The sequence below is a fragment of the Meriones unguiculatus genome, chromosome 16 (genome assembly GCF_030254825.1).
Source record: "Meriones unguiculatus strain TT.TT164.6M chromosome 16, Bangor_MerUng_6.1, whole genome shotgun sequence".
In the NCBI taxonomy this organism is placed as follows: Eukaryota; Metazoa; Chordata; class Mammalia; order Rodentia; family Muridae; genus Meriones; species Meriones unguiculatus.
Genome location: NC_083363.1, coordinates 30,490,305 through 30,512,472, shown reverse-complemented (window position 1 = coordinate 30,512,472; position 22,168 = coordinate 30,490,305). Strand labels below are relative to the sequence as shown.

The 22,168-nt window shown below is 55.7% G+C and overlaps 1 protein-coding gene across 3 annotated transcripts in view; it reads left to right on the top strand.

The window, feature by feature from the left end:
- The first annotated feature begins 2,093 nt into the window (after positions 1-2,093).
- Positions 2,094-22,168, top strand: part of Foxp4 (forkhead box P4) — a 54,449-nt gene continuing 34,374 nt past the window's right edge. For 2 of the 3 annotated variants that reach the window (XM_021637284.2, XM_021637281.2), the window contains exons 1-2: positions 2,094-2,522; positions 20,249-20,483. In XM_021637284.2, coding sequence (XP_021492959.1) covers positions 20,265-20,483 — 219 coding nt within the window. In that variant the 5' untranslated portion in view covers positions 2,094-2,522; positions 20,249-20,264. The remainder of the gene's footprint in view (positions 2,523-20,248; positions 20,484-22,168) is intronic. The other variant, XM_021637283.2, reaches the window with a different exon arrangement.

The following is a 22,168-nucleotide window of genomic DNA, read 5'->3' as shown; positions in this document are numbered from 1 at the left end:
GAACACCACGGTGCTCCTCAGGCCGCCTCTCCACAGAAGGGAAGATGGAGAGCTGCAGGGCCATAACCTGTCCAAGACAGGTCACTCCTGTTGGAACCGCTTCATCACTCACGAGCTGTGTAAACCTACACAGCAGGAAAGGCGAGTGCCTTCCGTGCCTCAGTTTCCTCCCCTATAAAACAGAACTAACAGACTATCTCACAGGCTAATTATGAAGATGAAAGGAGCCACCGTACCTGGCCCGAGGCGGGCCTTCGTCTAACCCTTGGTTATTATTGTTTGTTTTGGATTAAAAGATGTTTTAAACATAACATTTCAAAATTTATGTGTAGAGGTCACGAACAACTTTCAAGAGTCAGCTTTCTCCTACTACGTGGGTCCCAGGGTCCGATTTCGGTCTACAGGCAGATGACAGGAGGTGTCTCTACCTACTGAGCAATCCGGCCAGCCCCGTTTTGGATTTCTGGAACAGAGTCTCACGTAGCCCAAGCTGGCCTGGAACCCCATCTGTAGATGAGGATGACCTTGAACTGCTGAACCTTCCGATTTCACTACAAGTGTGGGTCACTGCCCCTACTGTCATTTGATTATTTCTGCTGGGCTGCGGGTGTGGCCCGGTGGGAGAACACGGGTTTAGCATTTGTAAGGCTTGGTTTGCTCTCTAATTCAATAAGTGGCACGACAGCCCTCCCCAACTTGACACCTGTCTGTCTGCAGGACTTCAGCAGGATCTACGTCTGCCTCCGTCTGTCCACTAGGCCTGTGGTCATCACATCACCACCTTTCAATCCCCGGCTGTAGCACCCACAGAAAAGGGGCAGAAACAGTTTGAGCTAAGCGTCATCTCTGAGACGCATTTTTAAGAGTTTTCTCCAAAATAAGGCTATCTCTAGGAAACCAGGCCCAGTCCTTATGCAGCTCATCCTCTCCAGGGCATGGGTCTGCCTGCCCTTAGCCACCTGCCTCAAGGTAGCCTGAGGCCAAAAGGGCCTTCCATTCTCATCCCATAGCTGAGGTCTGGAGACCTGGCATCCCCAGACAAGCTGGGGAAACCACAGAGGGGTCCCCCACCTCCTCACACACCCAGACAGGGAAGATGTTTGGGGTAGAGAGTAGGAGGATTTTTTTTTCTTTCTTTCTTTCTTCTTCAGCTCTCCACTAGTCTGAGCCCGGAGCCTACTACCCAACTTTGCCCTCCCCCCTCTCGGAACGTGGGCCTTTCCGTGCCCGGACTTCCCCCTCCCAACCCAAACACACACCACTCCCCCCCCCCCGCCCCCAGCCCCCATCCTCCTAGTCCCCCTGGGCACAGGCGGTATTCAGGGACGCCGAGCTTTGTTTACTGTCTAATTTGTTCAGATAATTGCCTGGACTCTGCTCCGTGCTTGGCCCGCGTGGATCCGGCCCGGGGCCCCTTCTTCATTGGTTCTCACAACACTTTATAGGAAATTCCCCTCTGCAGACCGAGGCAGCGCGCGCGGGCGCGCGCGCGCATGGGGTTGGTAGAAAGAGCCTCCCCAGCCCCCACCCAGTGGGGAGTCGGAGGGAGGCAAGGCAGGGCCCCCGCCGGACGCCGGCTCCGGACTGGGGGGGGGGGGGAGAATCCCTGACCACTCCCCGAGCCGGGCGCAGCTCGCCCGAAACCAGTGAACCACGTGCCTGCAGGACTCGGCCGTACCTCCGGGGCTCCTGGAAAAGGCCACAGTTCCCAAAGCGTCCCATAAGATGGATCCCCAGGCCAGGGCGAACCTCTGCGGCCTATCTGCTTTGGCAGATCCGCCGCCCCACGTTCCCATTTTTCCTTCCCCAAAGTTTGGTCCACGTGGTCTCGTTCAGCTCGCCGCTGGCCGCCTCGCGGGGGAGAAAAGTGGCTGCACCTGCTTTAGGCGAATTATGGTAGCACTAGAAGTTAAGTCTCTCCTCCCTCCGCCGCTCGCTCGCTCGCTCGCTCGTTCGCTCCCTCCTCCCCGTCGCTCGGCGCGCTCCCTCCTTCCCTCCACCCCTCCGGTCCCCCGCCCGGTGCGCCCCGCCCGCGCGCCCGTCGCTGGCAAGCCACTCGCAGCCGGGGCTCAGTCGCAGCCCCTCGGAGTCCGGAGCCGGCCGCCCTCCCGGACCGGACAGCGCCGCCGGCTGCCGGGACGGAGCCCCCCAGCGCGCGAGCAGGGCGCGGCGCGGGCGGCCGCCGAGCCGTGGGGAGGAGCCCGGGCCGGAACCAGGGCTGGGCCGGGGGCGGGGACGCCGGGGTCCCAGAGCCCCGGAGCCCGAGCGAGCTCAGGAGCGTCGCGGGAGCCCCGGGAAGGACGATCGGGAGCCGGGGAGAGCCGAGCCATCCCGCGAAGTGCGATGCCCCCCAGGGGCTGAGGCGCGCGGCGCTCGGCGCTGGAAAAGACCGCCCCGGAGCGGCGCGGCGGGCAGGGGCAGCCCCGGCGAGTGGCGGCGGGCCCGGGCTGCGACCCGACCGAGCCCCATGCCCCGTGCGGGCTGACGGGCCGGAGCCCGCACCGAGCGGCCGGGCCGGACAGGTAGGTGGCCAATCGGAGGACCCTGGAGACCCGGGTGGGGGCTGGGCCGGCGACCCGTCCAACTCCCCGGCTCGCTCACTCTCTCGCCCGTTCCCCGGCTCACTTTGTGTTTGCAAACTGCCCGCCCGAGGCGCGCAGGGCCCCGGGAGGAGCCGGGCCCCGGGGCCGGAGCACTTTGTTCCAGCCGGGCGGGCCGCGGCCGACTGACCCCGGCGAGTTGCGTACGCGCTGCCCCCCGGCTCGGGGGGGCCCCCACGGCCCGGAGCCGTCTGGGGAACAGGTGGGGGCTGCGGAGCGGGGCTGGGGGGCAGCGGGGAGCCGGCCGGGGGGGGCGGCTTTGAGAGGCCACTGAGGCCCGCCCTGCCCCAAGAATCTGGGCTCCACCCCCTCCTGGCCTCGCTGCTGGGAATGGGGTGTTAGGGGGCGCGACCCCCCCTCCCAGAGCGAGACAAAGAATACTTCCCGGCCCGGACTTTCCTGAGCCGGGAAGGGAAGTGGTAAAGTGGGACCCCCCCCCGGGGTCCAGTCTGCACGGGACTCCCCGGGACCAGCAGAAGGACTTGAGTGTGTTCAGGGGGGTGGAGCGGGGGGGGTGCACCGGCCCCAAACACCCCGTCGCCTTGGTGCGCGGAGGTCGCGCCTCGGAAGTGCCGAGAACTCGTCAGCCCCCTTCCCCCCCGCATCCCCTTAGTCAGACGTGAGATAGACGTTGCGGAAAACTTCTTCAGGACTTGGGGTGGGGGGGGGAGAAACTGGTAACGGCCCTGGGATTTTCGTGCGCTTGAGAGCTGGCGGATGCCCTCCCCTCTCGGGGTGGGGAGGGTCAGGTAACCGGAGGGAGGGTCCAGGGCCCCCAGAGGTGAGACCGCGGGAGGGAGCAGTGCGCCCCCCCGACTCTGGTGACTCGCTGGACAGTCCCGTCTGGTCCCCCCGCGCCCCTCTGGCCCGCGGCCATCCTCCGCGCCGCTCAGACCTACGTGAAACTTCCACTTCTCGGGCTCCACCGGAGCCGGGGGCGCCAGCGTGGGGCGGGGGCCCGAGGGACCTGGGGCCGCGGCCACCTGCGCGGAGGGACGTGGAATTTCGCGGGACGCGGATGCCGAGGCGGAAGCCCCGACCGTCCCTGCTGGACTGGCGTCCCCCGGCCCGGGCGACCTCGTGGACCCGCCGATGGTGGCACCCGCCGCTCCGTGGGCCGGGAGGGTGACATTGGACGGGTTCCCCCTCCTCAGCCAGCGCCCCTCTTCTGCACTCCGGGCCTCCCGGGCCAACCCCGCCCCGCGGCTTTCCACGGTCCCCTGCTCGGCACCCGGGATTTCGGGTACTCCGTGGCTAGCTCTCCTGGGCTCCCCACCCGGCGGACTCCGGCTCTCCGGTGCCAGCTTACCCAGCTTGGGGGCCGGGAGGCGCAAACCCCAGTCCGAAGCCGTCGCTGGGCGGTTCCGGAGGAGTCCGAGACTGTTTTTGGCTGATGCGGGATTTTTATTTTTTTGCCTTGAATCTAAAGCGCCTTTGCCCGGGTTGCGGAGAGCCCGCCCGGATTAGCAACCGACGGCGGCGGCGGCGTTGGGTCTGGAGTTCGGGGTTGGGAGAGCGAGCGCAGCCTCCGCGACGGTCGCTGGGGTTTGCCGCGGTGTCCCATCTCCCACGAAGAAAGGAGCAGCGGGGGGTCCACGCCGTCCCGCCGCTTCCTGGCGAAGCCCAGCCATCCCCACCCCCTCGAACCTCGCGGGTCGGCCCCTTAGCCTAGGTACCCTGCGGCACCGGCCTTTTAGGCCGAGGAGCCAGCCAGGAGGAGCCTCCTGAAGCGGAGCCGTCGGCCTCAGACGACCTCTGCCCGCCCCCGCGGAAAACCGCTGTGGGGAAGTGGGGAAGTCTGCAGGCTTTTTCCCCTCTTTCTTTCTTTTCTTCTTTCTTTCCTTTCTTCCTCTTTCTTTCTTCCTTCCTCTCTCTCTCTCTCTCTCTCTCTCTCTTGCTTTCTCTTTCTTTCCTCCTTAAACTTGAGGAACTTTTGCTTTGCCTGACTGACTCAGGGACTGTCCTCTGGAGCTTGGAGGGGCCCTGAGAGCAGCGAGTGTGAAGACTGTGCTGCACCCCCACTCTGGGCAGTTGGGCAAGGTGGCCTGGGCATAATGGATGTCGTTCCCCTTTCCCTTCACGCTTGCTTCCGCCTCGATATCCGAATCTCGGCTTGTGGGGACCTTTTAAGTGCCTGATCGGTTTGTTGTTGTTGTTGTTGTTTGCTTTCTGGGCGAGGGTTGGGGAGACTTGAGACAGTTGTCTCTTTACGTGGCCTAGGCTGGCCTCCGACTCAGTCTTCTGCAGCGGCCTCTGGGATGCCGAGATTACAGATGTGCCCCCCCCCCCATCCCCTGCTTTATTTTTACCTCAGTCCCAACCTTGGCAGCAAGATGGAGGAGACCGTGACTACAGTCTGGAGTGGGGAGTTGAGAAGCCTTTGGACATTGGGGAGCGGCGCTGGCCTGGCCCAGCTTGCTGGGGGACCTGCTTCCTTTCCTTCCTGCGTATCCCCACCCCTTTCCTCCACCTTTGGCCAGAAACTTCCTATCTGTCTGTCAGGTAGCTCCTTCTTGCCAGGAATGCGCACATCCTGCTGTGGGCCCAGACTGCAAACACACCTTTTCCTAGCAGGGGAGGGCCCAGGAGGAGTGGAAGAGGGTGGCTCGCTTTGATCTGGTAATTTCCTCGGTGTTTGCTGAGCTACTACCCTGTCTGGGCAGATCCCGGGCTGGGTACTGGGGTACCCTTATGCTGCTATTGGGAGTCTCCTCTGTGAACCTCAGATTACTGGGAGAAGCAGATATGATGGGGGGAATGGGCGGGGTCTGGTTTCAGAGGACTCTGTAAGGGAGGGAAGGGGCTTCTGCCCCTGAAGCCATCCTTCCTTTTCTGCATCTTAACCCTTCACTGCCCATAGTAGTTTTTGGAAGGTTTCCCCTCCAGACCCAAGCCTTTATTCTTACTCCCTAAACAGCTCGGGATACTTTCTTCCATCTTCAGGGCTTCTCAGTTTCTCTGCCCCCATCCCCTTCTCTTCTCTCAGCTTCCCCAGGCCCAAGGCAGCGACGGGTCTATTTCTGTCAGGGTTTTTATGCCTCCATTGGCCGAAACAGCTTCCTCTGAGGTGGTTCTGGAGCCCTAGAATCTAAGGTGCACAACTCGTGCCTCCCTGGGGCCCTTCGCGTCAGAGCGAAAAGGGCTTTGGAACTTGGCTCTAGAGATGGGGCTCCAGGGAACTTAATTAAGCTGCTGGAACCTCAATTTTCTTGGGTTGTAAAGTAGGTCAACGATGCCCAGAGTAGATGAGCAGCTCGGGAGTTGAATCAGAGGTAAAGTTCCACGCCCCACCAAGGGTCTGGCCAGCAGAGTGCTGCCCAGTAAGGACACACTTGTTCCTTTTTTATTTTTTAGGTTAGTTTACCAGCACTGCCAGGTCACTTATTAGACCGAATGCTGGAAACACTGAAGTATAAACCTTCATTTTATAGGCTGGAAAATGAAGCCAGAGAGAGGTGGCAACTTGTGTGAGGTTTTCGCTGCTGCTCGGGCGCAGAGCTAGGACTAGATTGTTGGTCTCCAGAATAACCAGAGGCTGGAGCCTCTGGAGTGAGTAAGGGAGAAGGGCACAGATAGAGGACTGGCCACCCCTTTCAGCAGCCTGGCCCAGCCTCCTCCCTCCCTAGACTGTACCTCCTGCTTCAGCCTTTACTAATGGTCTGCGTTCCCTGCCTGCACCTACCCTGGCCTACCCCCCCTAAAGCCTTCTGAAGGTAAAACACAAATGAGATAGCCTTCTCCAGAAGCCAGAGGAGAAAAAAAAAATTTATTGGGAGGCTCGTATCTCTTCTTTTCAAAAGGGAGATTCCTAGTGTTTGGAAATGGAGCTGCCTGTTCTTATAGGAAGCGAGCAGGCAGAATCCGGACCTACCACTGAATGGTCATCTCAAAGAGGCAAGAACCTTTCCTGCAGGGAGCCTGAAGTTGTTGGCTGTCCTTCCCATCACCTTCTGGAATTCTCTATGGAAATGAACACTTTTGATTACTACCGGTCACACCAAGCCTGGGTCCCAGTGGGAACTCTGCTTCCTTTGGCCTCTGATTTGGTGCTTGCTCTGGGCTCTCAGAGGGATTGGGCACACGGATGAGCTGGAAAACAAGGGCTCCCACACGAGAGCTGCCTTCTGCGTAGAACCACAGGGTGAGGCGTCATGTAGACTTCCTCGAGCTGTCCTCCTCGATTCAAGGCTGGCATGTACTCTCTGTCTCTCTCTTTCTCCCAGCTACTTACCTGCAGCAAAGCCATAAATCTCCCCAGCCCTATCAGGCCCTTGCCTTCAGCCTCAGGTGTCTCCTCAGCTCCTGGCTCCCTTCCTCTGCTGTGCTGACTCTGGATGGCTGGGCTGCATGCGTAGTGCCTAGTAGACACAAGGGGAATTTGCTTTCCCACTGGAGCTGGTTCTGATGGCATCTGATCCCAGCCACTACCCGGTAAATGAGCAGAGGGAACAAATGGTTCCTCATAGTAGGTCATAGTATGCAGAATTAATAGTTCCATTTGTTTCAAGTAGGGAGAGGGGGGCCAGAGGTGACCCAAATCAATCAACCTATCTATCTGTTATCTATCCTCTAGCTATTATGATATGGGGCATGGCATGTCTCAGAATTCTGACTGGCAGGAAGAGAAAGGGAAAAGCGATGGCTGCCAGGCTTGAGGACAGAATTTGGGGACTAGAGATAAGCTTTCCAATACATCCATTCTATAAACCTGTGTGCAGCAGACACATTGGAAGGACCCAGAGAAGAGAGGAAATAGGGAGGGCTGTCTTGCAACTCAGCAAACCCCAAATGGAGCAAGCCAGGGGATGTGGATCTTTGAGATCTTTGCTGGGGATAAGAGAGGCCTGACAGGGCACATGTTCCAGGGTAGGCTCCTTGCCTTAGCCCTACCCCACCCCAGAGTGAGGGGAAAGTGGAGGGACGGACAGGTGAGGAGGGTCGAGTTCTACCTTCCTCCACCCTGCCAAACCGGAGTCGGCTCCTTGGGTACCATTCTGGCTGTGCCTGCGCTTCTAAGGAGCCCCCATTTCTGGTAGGCCCAGGCTTAAAGACATCATTCCCAAAGAGGGTGACTCCCTCCTTTTCTGCAGGAATTCCCTGTGTGAAGGAAGGAAAAGGCCCTGAGGGGAGAGTTTGAGGGGAGTACCCAAGGTCCAGGGAGCTTCTGGAAGTGCCAGGGTGGCAAAGCCAGAGGCTAGTGACCCTCAGAGCGGTAGGTTGCATTGAGGGTCTTATCTTTGGTCTTGTGGGACAGTCTCTCTTGGGTGTCCCCCAGAGGCCACAAGCTCCCTGCCTTTCTCAATTGGAACACAATGACAATGGAAGCTCTGAATGCCTCTCCCCGCAGCCCAAGAGCATCAGCCATCCTTGTCCCTTCAAGGAAGATGGCAGACCACTGAGACCTGAGTCTAGGGATGACTTTGTGGGTCCTCCAGGTACACTCTGTGTGTGGGGGTGGGGTCCCTGCAGGCAATGTGCTGCTACCGGGTGCCCTAACTCACTGTCTGGCCATTGGCATGCTGTTCTCTGTGGGTATCAGGTTTCCTACTGTTCAGGTGGCGAATGGGCAGCTTCCTCTCCCTGGCCTCACTTTGTTGAGGATGTGTACAATCTTTATCCCAGGACACAGTGTGTCCCTGGCCTACTGCCTCTGAAGGGGCTTCCTGAAGAGGGCGCTGTGGAACTCAGGGCAAGGGACCCTGTGACCCTCGAAAGCTTCCTTTTCACCAGTTAGACAGCCAGAGCCTGATTAAAAGGGGTACCGCCTGCCACCTCCTGCCTGATCCCCATCGACGAGATTTCCCTTCATCAGAATCTCACATCCTCCAGAAATTAATTTGATGCCTCTTGTTATCAATTAATTGAATCTCGTTGGGAGAGAGCTCCGTGAGGCGGGCTGCAGCGTGGCCCTTATGTGTTTCTGTCCCCCAGCCCCCCCCTTACCAGGACAGTCTAACCCTCCCCCCAAACTCTTTCTTTCTGCTTTTAATTTCACATATTTTTAAAAATCAAAGCACTGCTTTGAGCCTCTTTGCCAGGTTTGGCTTGGATGGATACCTCCAGCTGGGTGCTGGCTGGACTAACCTTCTTAAAGAGTCTTCCTCTATTTGGTTTCTCCTTAAATAAACAACATCTCACCCTTCCGGGTTTGTCTCTGACCCTGATCCTGTGTGCTCCCGGGGCTAGAGCTTGGTTGGGGTTGGGACAGCTACATCCTAGTTCAGGAAAGAGACACACAGGATCAAAGTAGGGCTCTCACACCAACATTTTTTTTTTAATTTTGTTTGTACACACACGTGAACATGTGCCATGGCGATTATGTGGAAGGACAACTAACTTTTGGGGGTCAGTTCTCTCTTCCCCTGTGGATTCTGGGAATCCAACGTCGGTGATCAGGCCTGGTGGCATGCGCCTTTACCTGCCGGGGCATCTCTCTGGCACCATCTTGATCCATCATTTTTAGGAGTTATTTAAAAATTGCTGCCCTTGGCAGGGCGGATTTATCAATTGTAGGACAGAGACACCAGGATGGGTGACCCCCACCACTCCATCCCCATCCCAGCTTCCTAACGGCCGGCTGGGTTAAGCATCTGGAGGAACCAGCTCTCGGCACTGAAAAACACAAGGAAATCCCGGCTCCGCCCCTTGAGTGAAAGATGGTGGCGGTGATGGGGTTCTGTAAGATGCTCCAGTTACAGGACCTCCAGGGAAAGATTCCTGCTTTGCAGCAGTGCTCAACCGGTGGGTCGAGACCCCCTTGACAGTTGCAGACCACACATCCTACCCATCAGATCAGACATTTACAGTACAATTCAGGACAGCATCAGAATTATGGTTACGAAGTAGCAGCGAAATAATGTAACGGAACGGTTGGGGGTCACTGACAGGAGGCTGCAGCATCAGGAAGGCTGAGGACCTCTGCTTTACAAGCTTCATTGTAACCTACCCCACACCCTGGTGTGATGCTCCAGGTCTGATTATCACGGTCATGACGGATGAAGGACCCAGGCCCTGGAGGGTGATCTGACTTACTTGGAATCACCTGTCCACCCGCACTTGTCTCTTGAAATGCTTCATTCTGGCAGGGGGCAGGGGTGTCACCAATTGACTCACTTCCCCCCTGATGGTTTCTGTTAGCTCCCACACCGCTCAGCCTGTGGTGCGGGTCACATCAATATCCTTACTCAGGCTTCCTTTGAACAACCAAACCCAGCCTGCCTTCGTGTTTAGCGAGGACGTGCGGAGGTTGAGTGACAGCTGTTTCTCCCCTGGCCTCTTCGGTGGCCGTTGCAGCTACTGAGGGCATATTACTTAGCGTCTTTCTTCTCTTTTTCTTTTATGTGAATGGGTGTTTTTCCTGCAAGAATGTCTGTGCACCACATGTGTGCCTGACTCCCACAGTGTCGTCTGGAAGAGGGGCCGGTGCCGTTAACCACTAAGCCATGTCTCCAGCCCTGGATCGTGCCTTTCCTTCCTTCCTTCCCCGGCCCCCCTCCCACTTTCTTTGAAACAGGCTCTGTGTAGCTGGGGCTGGCCTTAAGAGCATATATGTTCCCCTGTCTCTGCCTCTCAGTTTCTGGGATTATAGAAATTAAAGCTTGTTAGCATCTTTTCACAGGGACATTTACCTGAGCCCAGTATTCTTTAAGGAGACCTGGGGTTGGGGATGGGTAGGGAGAAGGTGCCTGGAAGCCTTCAGAAAGCCTTTTCCGGCAATGGCTCAGAGAAGACAAATAAGGTCACTCTTGCCCAAGCCAGATTCCCATGCTGCTGCCTAAGAACTGCAATTGTTGTTCGGCTTTGGTGGTACTAAGGGACTGAGCCAGATACCATTAATCTCCATTCCCAGCAAGTCTTTCTCCCTTTCTCCTATGAAGTGAATTTTAAGGCCCGTGCCTCCAGAGGCTATGCCAAGTCCAAAGGAGCCCGTCCCTGTCCAGGTAAGGCCCTCTGTAGAAACCATCACCTGTTGCTCCCCCAAAACGTCTCCTCCTTGTTTGAGCAGGAGCCCTATTTGAAGGCTCATTGCCCACCCCCTCCTGCCCATTCACAGCTGTGAGATTTCCCCTCACCAGAATCTCACATCTCCAAGAAAATAATTCGATGCCTCTTGTTATCAATTAATGGATTGGGAGGAGCAGTCCTCTTCTTAGATCACAGTGGGTTCCGGCCTACTGAGGCCTAGAGAGAACAAGCCACCTCCTGAAACCAATCTTGATGCAGGGACAGAGAGGTGCAGGGGTGCTTGGTATTTGTAAATTTGCGTGTTGCTGTGTCTTAGATGTCCTTGAGCTGGTGCCTAAGATCCTTCTGTGAAAGCCATACCTAGAAATCTTCTGGGGAGACGGGGGCCAGAGCTGGGTCAAGGGCCACATAGTGCCAGACCAGGTGGTCTGATGCAGGCTGACAGGAGCCCCTGGTGCCAAGGGCACTGCCAGAACCAGACTCCAGACAGGCTCCAGATGGTCACTTGGGCCCTGAATGGGTTGCCCCCACCTCTGAACCGAAGGCCCCCCACGTAAGACGTCACTATTTAATTAGCTGTGTCTGATTAACCAAACTTGGCATTAGGCTCCTCTTGCCCTCATCTTTCCCAGCTCCGAATCAATGGCTTTGATATGCTAATTAGGGAGTAATTTAATTTCAAAAGGCCGCAATTAACAAGGGTGTTGTGGACATGCTGTAGTTAAGCGGAGTAATCTAATTTGCATTAGTAACAAGCAGGGACTAATTAGAAGCTTAATTAGACACTTAGATGGCTCTTATGTTTACTTTCTTAATGAGTGGGCTCTTTGGTTCTCTCTCCCCGTCTCTCTGTCTCTGCCTCTCTGTTAATCCTTCCTTTTGGTCATGGTGATAGGAAAGTGTCGAAGGAGGCTTCCCCGACAGGGCCTGGTGGAAGCACTGTGACGTCCTCACTCTCACTGTAACGTCCCCATTCTCACTGTAAAGGTGGGATGGAAAGATGGCGTCAGTTCAGGGTGTCTCAGGTCTCTGGATTTGTCACCACTGCGGAGGGATGCTGGGCAAGGTCTGGGGTCAGATGACCTTGTCAAGTGGTTCGTCTTTCAGCGTGAGCCACGGGAGTGTGAACGCGAAGAGGGCCAGGGTATGGTGGAGGTATGGCCAGGGACCCGCAGTGGACTGGCTGTGATGAAGAGGCATAAGCGGCACTCGGAGGCCTAGACCTGTGATCACAACTGCTCAGGAGGCTGAGGCAGGACAGTCTTACGTGTAAGGGCTGTCGAGGTTGCAAAGTGAGTTCAAGGCCAGCCCTGGGTCACTCAGGGAAACCCTGTCTCACACTTTAGGGGGGAAAAAAAGTTGTTTGAAGGGTTGATGTTGTAGCTCAGCAGGAAAGCCTGGCACACATGGGGGCCTAGGCTCAGTCTCTGGTACCATGAAGACAGAGAGACACATAGAAGGAATAAACTACATTGAGAAATTGTGCTCTGGAGGCCTTACTGCCTTGTGATTTAGCCCAGAAGTACCTGTAAGAGGCCTCGCCAGAGTACCACACCCCTCAAGGCACCCATCTTTCCTTTCAGCGCCTAACCTAACATTTGCAAAGTGGGGTGCGTGAGTGCGTGTGTGCATCCTCAGAATCCTGTGAGGCACCCATGCCTGCACCCCACTCTCCAGTCTGACTTAGAGCAAGGAGGACAAGCAGTTTGCTTTTAAACCTCGGTGCTGTTTGCACCTCTGTTTGCTTATGATCTTTTTGCACTCCACCAAAAGCCGGAGCTGTGTTTTCTTTGCTTCTGTTTGCCAAGATTCCCACCACATGTACTCAGCATCAAGTGCAGGACAAGGCCCACTCCCGCCTCACTTTCAGAGGCGCCTCAGGGGCTTAGTGTTGTGTCCTTGTGTCGAGCTGAGACTATTTCAGAGAAGAAGCTCTGAAGAGTGGAGGGAAACGGCTCTGAAGATTTCCGAGCCTTCAGGAAGAAAGGTCAAACTGGTGCCAGTCAATGGATACCATTGAAGTCAAGAGCTTTAAAGACACACAGTTCCAAAGCTGAGCAATGACGGCACCTGCCTGTAATCTAAGCACCTGGGAGATGTAAGCAGGAGAATCAAGAGTTCAAGGTCATCCTCAGCAAAATTGCCAGACTGAGGTCAGTAGAGATTATACGACAGGTTGTCTCAAAAAATATGTAATTTTTGCCGGGGAAGGTGTCCTCACCTGTGATCCCAGCACTCCGGGAGGCAGAGGCAGGCGGATCTCTGTGAGTTCAGGGTTAGCCTGGTCTACAGAGTGAGTTCAGGACAGCCAAGGCTACACAGAGAAACCCTGTCTCAAAAACAAACAAAGAAACAAACAAATGTAATTCCAAAGCAGGGCAGTGGCTTCATTGTCCCAGCTCTCAGAAAGTCAGGAGGAACATGGTAGTTCTGGACCATCCTGGTCTACTTAGCAAGATCCTGTCTCAGAAAAAAACAACACCAAAATGAGAAGTAAAGAAGATAAGGAAAAGAAGAAATGATTGTTGCTTCTGAGCAAAATGTAGATTGTCTATCCTATGCCCACGTGTGGACAAAGGTAACTCTGAGGTTAACAAAATAAACTCAGAGGTCCTGAGAGATAGAACTTGTTCTGTAGACCAGGCTATCCCCAAATTCCCAGTGGCACTTTTGCCTCTGCTTTGTAAGTGCTGGGGTTACAGGCTTAGGAAGCCAGGCCTGGTTGGTTGTTTTTTGTTTTTTTCTTTTTTAAGACAGGATTTAGTTGTGTAGCTCAGGCTGGCCTGAGACTCTCCTCCTCCTAGCTCGGCCTCCGGGGTGCTATGGTGATAGGTCTAATCCCTACACACCCAGCTATACCCCTCCCCGCTTCCGGAATGTTTTGCCAAGATGTCCACTCCTTTTAGAATTTGAAAAAATAAAGAAAGCTTGAAACTTGGGAGAGGGCCGTCCCCCAAAAGATAGCCCAGGACAGTGCCTCAGAGTCCCAGTCAAGGGCTGTGTGGGTGAGGTGACCTTTGAAGTGGGTCAGCCTTGCCCTCCATCCCTCAGGTTTTGTGCAGAAAAGCCTTGAATGGTTCCTAGAGTTGGGGGCTCTTAAAGTGCCACATGTCATTTATGGAGGATCTTTGGCTTGGTGTTCAGCCCCATCTGGGCCGGGAGGCTGAGGCGCTGGCCTCTGGTCTACAGCTGGGAAAGGCCCCAGGAGGACAGGGTGTTATTTGTCGCCTGGGATGAAACTCGGGGCCTTCCTTGCTCAGGGTGGATGGATGCTCTGCCGCTGAGCTGGGCCCTCAGCCCTTAGTGGCGTTCTAGCTGTGGGTTCTACCTTAACTCTCCTCAAGAGCTGCTGGAAGAACGGGGTGAGGCTTCATGCACCGTGCCTTATTTGATTCCGAAGCATCCATGGAGAGAAAGTCTATTGGTATCAGCCCTGTATTAGAGATTTGGACACCACGGATCAGACTGGTGACCTTGCCGTTCCGTGTCGTGAGTCATGCCAGGAAAGGGTTAGCACTAGGATGGCTGGATGAAGTGGCTGCTGTCCTGTCTGACCCCTCCCTGCTCCCTCCTGCTGTGGCCAGCGAAGGTCAGAGATGTATTGGAGAGAGGAGGTCCCTCAGTCCTTGACTTGAGAGGTACGCTCGGCCGCCTGTAGGACCAAGGCTGAAGGCTCTGAAAAGCTGTTAGCTTTCTGTTTCTTACTAAAGGTCCGTTAGCAGGCTGGCCAGAAGAAAGGACTAGGCACATAAGGCGGGCTGCAGACCGTCTTCCGTGTCATACTCATGGATGTCTTTATATCCGTGATTTAAGAAATGTCACTCCTTCAAAGACCTTAGTCCTAGAAAGCTCTGAGCCCAGTAGGCTCTCTTTGGGTAAATGAAGGCCTTTGCATGTGTTTTTGGAGCATCGAAGCTATCGTCTGCCTGGCCAAGCCTGCTTATCCGTCACAGCCAAGTCTACGCACATTTCAGCAAAACAGGAGTCTGCATTTGAGACACAGCCCTGAGCGTGGGGAGGGGTTTCTTATACCCAAAAGACACTGTGTGTCCACATGAAGGCATTATGGTTTTTTAAATTAGGGTCCCACTTACTCCTTATACCCACGCTGGATAGAATTCATCTCACCTGAGAGGTGCTGTTGATGTGTCTTTCTCGTTTGTCTCCCCTCACAGCAACATGGGCCCCAGAATTCCCTGCATACCCAAGCGTGGTTCTCTGTTGTTGCTACCTAAATACTTTTTGGAAACTATGAACGGGTGAAGGGTCATTGCTGGCACAACAGGCTCGTGGTTGGCTAGCTGAGGGGAGAGAAGGAACCCCCACAAGTGGCCCCTCTTTCAGGGACTGTCAGAGGGAAACGGGTGGGGCCCTCAGTGCTACCAGTTGCCTTGGCTGAGCTGAGTCTCCAAAGGACTGCCTCTCAGTCTCTTGTGGCTAGATGAGTGAATACACCCCTCAGCGCTTCATCAACTTGTTTGGACCACGGGAAAGCTCTTAATTGAAGTTTGCTCTGGTCCTGGGAGCCCTACTGCCTCAGACAAGCAGGTCGGCAGCGCGGGGGACGTTTAGGCCATACAAATCACCGTCCTATTCAGACCAAGAGAATTAGCTTTCCGGATGGAGCCCAAGCACGCTAAGGTTGGCTTCATCCCCGGCTCCTTCTCTTCTAGGGTACGTTTTCAGACGTTCTATCTGCCCTCTACCGCAGTCGGCTTCCTCCTCTTCCCTCGGCGTTTTAAGTAGACAGCATTGGCTTACCCTCTCTAAGTCGTTCAGCAAGTTTGTGTGACCGGCAGGGCTGCCGCTAGACACCAGTTTTCTAACCTCGGAAGTGTTCGGCGCTCTCAGCAGAACCACGTTCGGCTTCGGGGACCACCTGGACGGTGGGTACAGGTGACCCGTGGCCACGCCCCCGCCTGCCCCCTCGCCGGCTGCCCGCGCGCGTGCTGCTCCCGGGGACGGGGACGCGCGCCCCGAGAGCGCGCTGAAGCTGCTCGGTCCCCTCCCTCCTTCCCTCCCTCGCGGGCAAACTCCGGGCATCCATCAGTCTGTTAATTGCACTAATTAGAGATCGCGGAGGTGTTAATTGGAAAACCCTGGTATTGTGCCTGTTTGGGGGACGAAAACGTCAATAAAAATTAATTGATGAGTTGGCAGGGCGGGCGGCGCGGGTTCGCGGCGAGGCGCAGGGTGTCGTGGCAAATGTTACGGCTCAGATTAAGCGACTGTTAATTAAAACGCGACGGTAATTAATACTCCCCACGCCATATGGGCCCGCGAAAAGGCACAAAAGGTTTATCCACGTGTGGGGCTCCGGTGTCTTTTTCCTCTCCGCCTCCCCAAAGCACCCCAGGCCCGGAGTGCCCTTTTGGCCCCTAGCTAGGTGCAACTCGTCACTTCCGGATGGGAGGAGACGGGGCGGACCTTGGCTGGTTCAGAGGAGGCGTTGCTGTCTCCGCTCCCGCTGGGGTGCATCCTAGAGGCAAAACCCTCAGGGAAAGTGGGAGCCCCCAGGTGGCCTCAGAGTTCCCCAGAGCGGAAGAGGTGGCTGTGGCTTTGACCTAGCTTCCTTCTAACGACGCCTCCCAGAGCCCGGCCTGGGCATGGCTCCTTAGTACCCAGACTTCGCCAAGGGAATCCGGAGAATGGGAGAGTAGGATCTACCCACATGTAGGATCAGAGGCCCCTAAATCCTGGATCATGCCTCTGCGCACCTCAGTGCTCCTCCATTACCCACGACCTGTGGTGAGAGGGTGGTCTGGGAATGCTGAGGTGAGGGCGAGAAGCCTCGTCGTCGTAGCAAATCTTAGGGAAATTTGGAAATGTTTGGTGCCCACTCCTCAGAGGCTTTCTGGGACCGTTTCAGAAAAGCAGGGTCTGCTGGCCGCTAAACTCACAGCTCAGCTGAGGTTGGCCTTCAGCTCCTGATACTCGTGAGTGCCGAGATTTCAGAAGCACACACCACATCTGGGACGAATCTCAGTTTGTGGGTCTTTTTCCCCGCTGCTGCTGCTGCTGCTGCTGCTGCTGCTGCTGCTGCTGGGTTGCTTCAGGAAGGGGTGACTCTGTATACGTGACGTCAGTAAGATGGGAGTGGAGGAATGAAGGGGTGCCCAGAGCAGCCCCCTGGAACCCATCTTGGGTGGAGCCTTTGGGATAAGGGGCTACAACTGTGACTCCAGTGGCCTGCTGGTGGCTCCCAGCAACACCCAAAATCCGGTGGCTTCACATCCATCAAACTGCCCTGGGGGGGGGTGTCCCACTGCCCCTCCCCCAAGTCATAGGAGCTCCAGAAACCCCTTTCTCACAGAGAGAAGGGGAACTGAGGTCCAGAGATATAAGAAGGCAAAGGGCTCTTGATAACAGAGGTTAGGCTGCCATCTCTCCTAGCCGGGGCCGTAAGGCACACAAGTGACTTGCCCCCGCCCCCTCCTAGTCACCAGGCACTGATAACAACGAAGTGTACTCCCAGCACCCCATCCCACCCGCCTCTAGCTCTGGCTGGGCCCCAGCCCTCAGTGCTTGCTCGCCCACAGTACGGGGGAACTCCCCATCTCATGACAGCATCCTGCAGAGAGGCGGGCGGGAGTCCTGAGGCTGTTGGCGTGCTCAGCCTTGGAAGGTAGGTGTCCCAGGGCAGAGGTGAGGATTCCTAGAGGGCCTGGAAGTTCCTGCCAGGCGGGTTTGAGGGGGCTGGTGTTGGTGGGTGGGCGGGAGCTTGGAAGGAAGGATATGGGTGTGTGTCAGTGGGCAAAGGCCCCAGGAGAGGGCAGAGCCCTCCATAAGGGAATGGCAGCTATTCGTACACCCTGTGGAAATGACTTTTCAAATGCATATAATCTCAAGCATGCAAATGAGAGGTTTGCTTCACTGTGTTCAATGTGAATGATTGGCCCTTGAATAGCTATTATTACATGGCTCGTGGCCACAATTATGTTGTTCACTTGGTTTTGCTATACCCGCCCTCCTCCCCCCACCAAAAAAAAAATGATGGGAAAGGAAGGGACACCCCTGTTGGCATCCTCCTTCATTTCCTTCTCCCTTTTCCAAACTTGCTGTCAGAGCTACAACTTTGCGGTGCTCCTGTGAATGTTGGAAGGGGACCACTCTCCGTTCCCTGGGGAAAGTGGCTGCCAGATTCTCTCTGCTTTCTCCTGTGTGTGCTTACACCCCTGAGGCGCTTGTCTTTGTCCCCTGGGGCCCACGAGTTCTCAGATCTCAGAGCAGCTAGTCTGGGATTCTGAGCTGGCAGCTGCTCTCTACCCTAGCAGGGCTGGAATTGGAGGAGAGGAAGAGCTGAGTGGGCAGAGGGCTCCTGCTGCCTTCCTATTCCCTCAGCCCCAGCTGAGGCCCAGGCTCCTCTAGATTGCATGGTGGGTAGCTTCTGGGGAGGGGGCTGGACCCCTGTGCTGTGGTGGGCTGAGGCCAGAGCCCACCCCATCCATCATTTGGCAGCTACTAGCCCTGGGGCTGACACGGCCATTAAAGGCTTGGAACCGAGTGCTTAATCTCTTCCAAACCATCGCCCCCACAGCCTACCCCTGCTCTAGCTCCTGTCAGAACTCAGGAGTGGGAGCCAGCGGTGAGAGAGAACACAGTGAGGCTGAGGCCACCTCAGCAGCACATGGGCACTTGGGATCCCTCTCCCCAACCCTAGAGACAATCCAGGGTCAGGTACTCCACAGCCTCAGTGTGGCCCCTCCTGCATCTCAGTATCCTCCCATTCTGCTCCACCAGCAGGCATGGAGACTGAACAAGCAGTCCAGGGAGAGAGGGAAATGGTGAAATGGTGAAGGGGGCAGGGGAGGTGCTCCTGGGAGCCTCCGCCCTGGGAAGAGTAGCCATTTAGTCACTTCTTCCAGTTTCTCTAACCTGTTACCTGGAGGGCCCCGTCCTGTTGACATGCGGGACCTGGCTGGTTTCACCAGTCCTGGCTGGGTGCTCAGGTGGATCCCTGTGTGAGGTCACTCCAGTCTGTAACCCCTCTGAATCACAGTTAGGGTAGATGGAGACAGGCAGGTGCCTTGATTGTCTTGAAAGGACTCCAAGAGGCAGGGGGCTAAATACTTTGACAGAGAAGGAAACTGAGGTTTAGGGAGTTTGAAATGTATGTTAAACAATCCATGGTGGGTACCTTTTAGGGTGATTATTCATAGGGTAATAGAATCTAGAATTTGAGAAGAGTTTGTGTGCGTGCGTGCGTGCGTGTGTGTGTGTGTGTGTGTGTGCGCGCCCACTCGCACGCTACTGAATGCTGGCGGTGGGTGGTCAGGGCTGAGGTAGGGTCTTACTTAGAGCTCAGGCTAGTCATGAACTTGAGACCCCTCTGCTGTAGAGTCCCAGGACTGCAGGCATGCATCTGGGTCACAGGATCCATACGCTAGCCCTCCTAGCTGCAGAATAGCTTTTTGTCCTAAATGTCCCCTTTCTGAGGTTAGACTTTCGCAACCAAGGGAAGGGGACTCGGCCACCCCTCCCCGTCCCTGCTCTTCCCTGCCCCAGGTGAACGAACAAATCCCCTCTCTGGAAGACTTACATGGGACCCTTGTCTAAGGAGAAGGGATCCAGGCCTTGACCCTCAAGGCACCTGACTTTTAATGAATTTGTTCATCTGGTGTTTTTCTGATTTTGTGGGGCGGGGGGAGACACAGGCTTGCATGGGTGTCAGAGGGCCAGAAGAGAGTATGAGATCTCCTGAATCCTGAGTTACAGGTCGTTGTGAGCACTCCTGGGTGGGTGCTGGGAACTGACAGCAAGTGCCCTCGACCTCAGAGCCATCTTTCCAGCCCTGTGCTTTTGTTTTTGAAACAGATTCTCCTGTAGCCCAGGCTGGCCCGGAATTCCTCCTACCACAGCCTTCTAAACTGAAATTTTAAGAGTGATATTTTTTTCCCTTCCTACCCCCGCCCCCCCCCCCCCACATTTACTTTGTGTTGGGAATGGAAGCCAAAGCCCCACATGCCAAACACATCCTCTATCCTTGAATTATGGTGACATTTCGGGGGGGGGGGCTTGCTAAGGGCTTCGACCTACAAAATCCAACACGCTAAGCCTTTACCTAAGCATGTACTCCCAGCCTCTGGGTCTTAAATACACATTTCACTGCTCTGGCGAGGAGGACTCCTGGGCGGTGGGTAGTAATACATAAAGCAAGACAGCAACGTTGGCAGAGGGGCTGAGGACTTGGTAGTGCTTGGGAGATGAGGGCTTCTGTAGATGAGGGCTAGGACTCAGGACAGCTAGTTTCCTGTGTTGATTAGGGCCTTCTGTGTCCTGGGGAAGCAGCTCCTGCCCCCAGGGAACTCCGTATCTTTATGGGAACAGGGGCAAGAGCCATTACCCGTGGGAGGAAAAGACCTTTGGTAGGTCCCTAACAGGTTTAGACCCCCCAGGGAAGAGGCGAAAGAACAGAACAGGTTTAGGACCCCGAGGGAAGAGGGTTCATCTCCTCCCCTCCCCCCCCCACATAGTCTTACTGGAAGGAGGAAACGGGAGGTTGCAGGGTAGGCCCCTTAACCAGGCCCTAAGGAGGGGGTGACCCTGAGAGGGTCTCAGGAGGGGCTTCTGGGAAGTTGAGGAAGAAGACTCCCCAGAACGAGAGGGGGTGATGGGTCCGGGGTAGCTTTCAGCCCTACCCATCTACCCTTGAGCCTCAGCCCCTCCCCATGTCTCTTCTCCAGGTCCCGATAGAGCGACATGATGGTGGAATCTGCATCGGAGACAATCAGGTCGGCTCCGTCTGGTCAGAACGGCGTGGGCAGCCTCTCTGGGCAGGCTGATGGCGGCGGCGGGGCTGGGACTGTAGGCACGGCCCCGGCGGTGGGTAGGGACGGCTCCGGCCGAGAAGCCTCCGGAGGAGCTGACAGCAATGGCGAGATGAGCCCAGCGGAGCTTCTGCACTTCCAGCAGCAACAGGTAGGAGCAGTCAAGCAGGCGGGCTTCCCCAGGCCTTTAGCCCACCCCCTCTGGGTCCCCGCGGCATCACTGTTCTGTCCCACTGAGCAGCCTGGCTTTTAGATCCCTGAGAAGAGCCAGCCTCCAGGGACTCTGCCTGTGTGTCTCCTATTCCAGTGGCTGGTCTGAGCCTGAGGAGCTCCAAGTGGTACCGGGGGCCCAAGTTTATGGAGTTTGAAATAGTCCCAGCAAAGCCATAAGGACCGACAGCCGCCTGGGCAGCAGGCTCTGAAAGTCTGTTTTGAGTGGGTGGGTGTCTTGGCACGTTGTGGGGAAGCTAGCTATATTAACGGGGTTGGGAGTGAGTGCTGTGCACACAGCCCTGTCTGTACTGTGAACCACCCTTCATCCCAAGGCTTCCTAGGTCGCCGATCTGAGCTGTGAAGAGGTTAAACTTACAGGTACCGATGGCCGAAGCATCTGGAAAGAGGCCCAGGAAGAGAGGAATTAGGCAGTCACCAACATACCTGTATATATATAATTAAGATTTGGTTTTTTAAATTTTTCATTATTGTCTTTGCATTCTGCACACAGTATTGTGCTTGGGAGTTTTCAGGTGCCTGCAGAGCCCCCAAGTGTCAGGCACCACAAAACTGGAGTTATAGATGGTTATGAGGCACCTAATGTAGGTTCCGGGACCCGGGTGCAGTGGCACAGGCCTGCCTTCGCAGCACGCGGGGAGGCAGAAGCAGGTGGATCTCTGAGTTGAGGGCCAGCCTGGTCTACAAAGCAAGTCTAAGGACAGCCAAGGCTACACAGAGAAACCCTGTTTCAAACGTAAACAAACAAAAAAGCTAATATAGGTGATGGGACTCAGATTCTCTGGATGAACAGCAAATATTCTTAAGAGCTGATCCATCTCTCCAGCCCAGGCTTGTATAGTAAAGGCTCACACTAGGACCTAGTCTATGAGCTTCCTCTTCTATGCTTATAACCTCTACCCTGAAGTGCAGGGCTTCAAGAGTTCAAGGCTGGCCTCTCTGAAGATCCCGGGATACTAGGTGAGAACGTGGTTAGATTATGAATGAGCAGGACCCTTAGATACCAGCTCTCCCCAGTGGGTAGGGTGGGTGGGATCGTGACTGAAGAGATCAGAAGAACCAGCTCAGCCAGCCCTGGCCTTGGGAGTCTTCTTATTAATAGACTCTGCTTCTTAAACTACTGCCGGTGGCCTGGCTCTTAGGGGCTCAGCTGGAAAAGAACAGGAGAACCCCAGATGTACCCCATACCATGCTCAGCTATGCAGCCAGGGCCTTCGTGACCCTCCCCCCACCGCACACATTGCTGTCACTAGGCTCCTCCTTGGCACCACACCATCCAGTAGAAGCAGGGGTCAATGGGCTTTAAAGCAGGGACCGAAGGAACCTGTCCTGAGTCTCAGCCAGGGCCTTTATCGGCTGTATGACATTGGCCACTAAAAGACTGAGTTGTTAGGACCAGAAGCAGACAAGTAGATGTTCAGGTAGGTAGGTGTGAACCAGTAGAGGACTTAAAAGCTTCCGTGCGTGTTCGAAAATGTGTGCTCCCACGTATAGAGGTCAGGGATGGATTTAAGGTGCCTTCCTAAATCACTCTCCATCTCTGTGGGGTTTGTTGTTTGTTTGTTTTGAGACAAGGTCTCAGTATGTAGCTACGGCTGCTCTGGA